The 5055-nt window shown below is 42.0% G+C and overlaps 1 protein-coding gene across 1 annotated transcript; it reads left to right on the top strand.

Annotated features, from left to right (window-relative positions):
• The first annotated feature begins 4498 nt into the window (after nucleotides 1-4498).
• LOC118756667 (vitellogenin-1-like) lies at nucleotides 4499-4951 on the top strand. Its single transcript, XM_036491420.1, has one exon. The coding sequence runs from the start codon at nucleotides 4499-4501 to the stop codon at nucleotides 4949-4951; it is 453 nt and encodes a 150-aa protein (XP_036347313.1).
• Nucleotides 4952-5055: the final 104 nt, after the last annotated feature.

The following is a 5055-nucleotide window of genomic DNA, read 5'->3' as shown; positions in this document are numbered from 1 at the left end:
ATCTACCAAAATGAGAAAAAATTTACCCTTTTACCAACCCAAATTTTTTCAACCAATTTTGGTAACAATTTACCAAAGTGGCAACCCTGATCATGATTCATGAATAACTTTTGAAAAGGGCTAGGGGCAATTTCAAATTTTTGTGGCCAAAAAAAGAATTTGGTAGCCAAATTTAGCCACCAAAGGGCTAAAACGGCAACACTGTCTGTCACAGCTTTTAAACAAAAAACCTGCCTCCTAACAAAAACGTCACGTTAATGTCTTGAAGAAGGAGCGAAAAATCTCCAACATTGGCTTATCTGATAAATGAGTTTAAAAGTGATATGCAAATGTTACATTCTGGAAAATATTTTACAAAAATGCAAAAATAAGAACAAAAATTAATTTTTGAAGAGCATGAAAGCAGTTCCGTATTCGCGTCAGTAAACGATTTTAGAAGATAAGATTATCAATCTTAAAAAAAAAATATAAAATACCTGCCATGAACACTTTGTTTGGAAATTACCCATATTCGTATGTCTGTCTGGCCTTTTAAATTTTGGTACTTTTTCGGCTGATTTAGTACAAAAATTAAAAACTCATTTATCATCCCTGACTGATGCTGATTGAGTTCATGCTGGCAGTTTTAGCTCTGGTTTTGTATGAACCGTTTAAGAAGTGAATGGGCTTATTCCGTGTTATGCGTTTCGCGTAGCGAACTTCTTCTATCTGTTGGTGCGCATGATTATGTTGCTGTTTGCGAAATTTATATGTGCTTACCATGCCAGCTTCGTGTATGCGTATGTATGCCTGTATGTATGTACATAGGGGTGCTTTTAGTCTTGTTGGTATGTTAGTTTGTGTGTACGCCTACCAGTATGTATGTATGTATGTTCATATATTGGTACCTATGTGCAGTTGTAAGGCGTATGCTAAGGTGATGTCGAGTATGTTATTGTGGCGTAGGCGAAGCTACGTTACAGTCCCCCTCCCACTTCGGCGGACGACAAGTTGTGGTAAGTTGTGGCACTACCTTAGGGCCAGCCTAGGTATTATTTACCAGAGTACGTTGTACCCTGGCTCGGTCGGTGTGTGTGGGGCGGTCTTGTTTTTATTGATTATTATTTATTATTATATTTAAAAAATGTTTATTTTTTTTTGTTGAAATAAGTATATATGTACTTATAAGTAGGTACAAAGTTTGATTTTATAATGATATGAGAATTGTAATAAGAATACATGTGCTTATAAATAGGTACAATGTTTGATTTTTTTTTTGTTTTTGGTATTATTACAATAAGTAGTAGTGGTCGGCCGCTGTGGTGTAGTGGTAAGCAGTGCGCGCTTCCACCCCGCAGCACCTGGGTTCAAACCCTGGTCAAAGCAACATCGCAAAAAAATATAGAAAAAAGGTTTTTTCTTAACAGCGTTCGTCCCTCGGCAGGCAAAGGCAAACCTCCGAGTGTATTTCTGCCATGAAAAACAGCTTCTCATAAAAATACAATCGCCGTTCGGAGTCGGCGTAGAACTGTAGGTCCATCCGCTTTGTGTGACAACATCAAGGCGCACGCCACAAATCGGAGGAGAAGCTCGGCCAAACACTAACATATGTGCAAGCGCCAATCTATTATTATTATTATTAGTAAATGAAAAGGAAAACGTGGTTCGTGTTGATTGATGGTGGTTTCAGTCTATATACTCCATGACTTTGGTCCTCTCCTTTGACCGGACGATGGCGTGGTTCACATCTATGTGGGTGGCGAGCATGCGCTGCCCTTTCCATTGAACCCGCCATCGCTCTTTGTTGTTTGTAGGTCGTCTTAGTCGCAGCCTTTTGAACGGGTCGAATGTGTCCCCGGTGGCCGTTTCGTCGTTCGTTGTGGCCGGGTCCGCTTTGGATGGTGTTTCGGTGACCCTTGGTTCGGGGGTGATCTCCCGGGCTGGGTTTGTGGTTGCCGCGGCTGGCTCTGTGGTGTTTGCGGCTGTTGTCGCCGCGTCGACTGGGCACTCTGACATGGCGAACAGCTGGTGATGTGGCTTGGGCACAACTTGGGCGAGCGGAGGCCCGTGAAATATCCTGACGCTCAGGATCCGTGGTTTGTGGTGAGACTGGCCGGTCGCCCGCGGCGTTTACGGCTGGACGCGGCTGCCTTGGACATGCTGGTGGGTTTTCCTCTCTTTTCCCGGTGGCTGTTTTATGATATGTTTTATTATATATTTTCTTTTCTTCTGCGCTACTTTGGTTTCGACTTCGGTATGATTCTGCAAGTAGAGGAGAGGTATTTGTATTAGCGTTGAGGGGAGGCGTTTCATAGGAGAGTGGGATTAGTCGTGAAGGGGTTTTAGGTCCTGAAGGTGCGCGTGGACTTGCGGCCTATTTGGGTGCTCGGCGTGCGTGAGTTTGACGGTGTTGGTTGAGACATAATTAGTGATCGAATCGCAACAAACGAAATTGAATTTTAAAGGGGATGAGTAATACTTAATGATACCCTAAGTAGAAATGAGTGAAAAAATTTGTTGTTTTATAATATAACCTCAAATATTGCGAAAACCCGTGTTTTTACACTTAGAGGCTAGGTTATCTCAAAATTCTGACGTGGTAGAGAAATTCTGCAGCTAGATTTGGATTCAGCACCGAAAAATCTACACAAAACGGTTCCACTCAGGTGGCAAGAAAAGTTAAAATTTTTCGAACTGTGTAATCAATCAATAATTAAGAAAATAAAAAAATAAATATTTAACCTCTCTGCGTGCTAGCCTTTTGAAGGCGAATACAATTTAACAAAAACGGAAGAACGTGGGTTAGCAACTTCATCTTTTTATCAATCATGGTTTGCATTTTAGTGCATTTAAATTTGTAGATTCTTATAAATTCAGAAATTGTAGTTCAGAAAAAAGCACTAAAAAGAGCACTAGGCACTAAACCATTATTTTTGGCGTTTTAATTTTCAAAAAGCACTAAATCTAGTGCTTAAAGCACTAAGTTGGCAACTATGTTTCCATGGGCGTCGTCGTAGGTCGTAATATTTTTTTTGTTGGTTGGCGGCCGTGGTGAGGTGCTTCTCTATTTATTTCCATAGTTCGGTGATCGCGGGACGAACAGCTAGCGGTTCCTCTGGGACGGCGCCTTCTGTTCTGACTTGTTGGGGTGCCACGAGATTTCGTCCGAAGTTAATTTCGGCGGCTGATGCCTTCGTAGACTCGTGGTGGGCGGTGTTGATGGCAAATACGATTTCCGGTAATTCTTGGTCCCATGTCCGATGGTCCCGCTGTGAACGTTGCGCTATCATTGTTTTGATAACGCGGTTAGCTCTCTCCGTGGGGTTTTCATGAGATGCGTAGGCGGCAGTGAAACGATGCTCGATATTGTGGTCTTTAAAAAACGATGCTAAAGCGTTCGCGGTGAACTGCCGACCGTTGTCGCTGAGGAAAACGGCGGGGCAGCCAAATCGATAGATGACTCGCTCCCGTAGCGCTTTGATGACTGTTCGACCCATTTGGAGAATTTATCCACTAGAACCAACAGACAGGTGTTACCTTGTTTCGAACGTGGAAGGGGTCCGACAAAGTCAGCTGTAATAATCTCCCATGGTCGGGAACATTGCATCGTAGCTGTTTAAGCCGCCGCTTAAACTTAATTCAGCGGCCGTGCGCGCATCCTGTGGCCGCAGCGGTGTGAAGTCCGAAAAATGATTAACGAGCGCGCACGGCCGCTTCCCATCATCGGGCCAAATGAGAGACCAGTCGGTTCAGCTATTATCGTCGGACATCGCGCACGCGCCCTTATCCAAACTAGCTCTCGGAGTCAACGCGGGTTTTGCATCAATTTGCGCAATAAACTTTTATATACATAAATACATAGACAAATACACACTATGTACTTTTGAACTTGAAGTTCGAATATCAAGATAGGTGTGTGACTAAATTCCATCAACAGAAAATAAACGAAGTTTAAATTTTGCACATTTTCTAAAACCGAAAATAAGTGTTTACCTTTGTAGTGTAACTGAAAGTCGACCATGCTTAACGTTTATGATTATTTAATTTATTCATAACAACAAGGGTTTCATATTTCAGAACTCACGGATTGTCAGGCATACGTGCCAAACCGTCAAACAAACTAAGTTTAAGCTTCAATTTATTTATAATATTATTTATGCTTATCCAGCAATTATTTCCCATAAATACCCCAATATGTTAGGCTAAGAATTCAATTGTAAAAGAACCTACAAAGCGACATTGAGTTGCTCAGTAAAATAAATTCAATACAATTAAAACATAAATGAATTGTTTCATTCGATACATGGCGATCCTGCCAGCTTTTTGCGAAAATTAATTTGCAAAAAAGCTATCCTGCCAACCGGTGCTTAGATTTGAATTGCACAGTGGCAGTCTAGTGCTTTGCTGCACAGATCAGCCTGAATCCTGGTTTGCTTAAATTGCAACATTTTTAAAATTTTGTGCTTAAAAATTATGCACTAAAAAACACATTTCGCGCTGACTTGCAAACGTGATCAACATGAATCCGCTCAAGATTTTCTGCTTCGTGGCTTTACTTGTCGCAGCCGCTAGTGCTGCACCCAAGCATGGCAAGAACAAGGATAATGCCGTCTCGAATAGTTTAAAGCCCACTGATTGGTTATCGGTGTCTGAACTCCAGTCGATGCAGTCAGCTGAGGATTTCACTATGCAGCAGTTGGAGAACATGTCAATGGAGGAAGGCGAACGGGAAATTGAGAAAATTTATCACCTCTCACAAATTAACCACGCGTTGGAACCATCGTTTGTGCCAAGTCCCAGTAATGTGCCAGTTCTCTTGATGAAACCCAATGGTCAACCCGAACAAACCACTTTGAATGAGATGGTCTACGCTGCCAAGAAACAGCCCAACTTTGGCAATGAGGAAGTTACCATTTTCATCACTGGCTTGCCCCAGACCAGCCCTGCAGTCGCAAAAGCAAACAAAAACTGATGTGCGTCAATCCGCACTCATAGGGCCAGTAAGCGAATTTTCGCTCGTGGCAAAAATATATTTTTTTTATATACATATACAATACATTTCTTAAGTTACTTTCA

Source organism: Rhagoletis pomonella, unplaced genomic scaffold (genome assembly GCF_013731165.1).
Source record: "Rhagoletis pomonella isolate Grant_MI unplaced genomic scaffold, Rhpom_1.0 Rhpom_scaffold_11410, whole genome shotgun sequence".
Taxonomy (NCBI): Eukaryota; Metazoa; Arthropoda; class Insecta; order Diptera; family Tephritidae; genus Rhagoletis; species Rhagoletis pomonella.
This window is presented reverse-complemented; position numbering and strand designations above follow the sequence as displayed.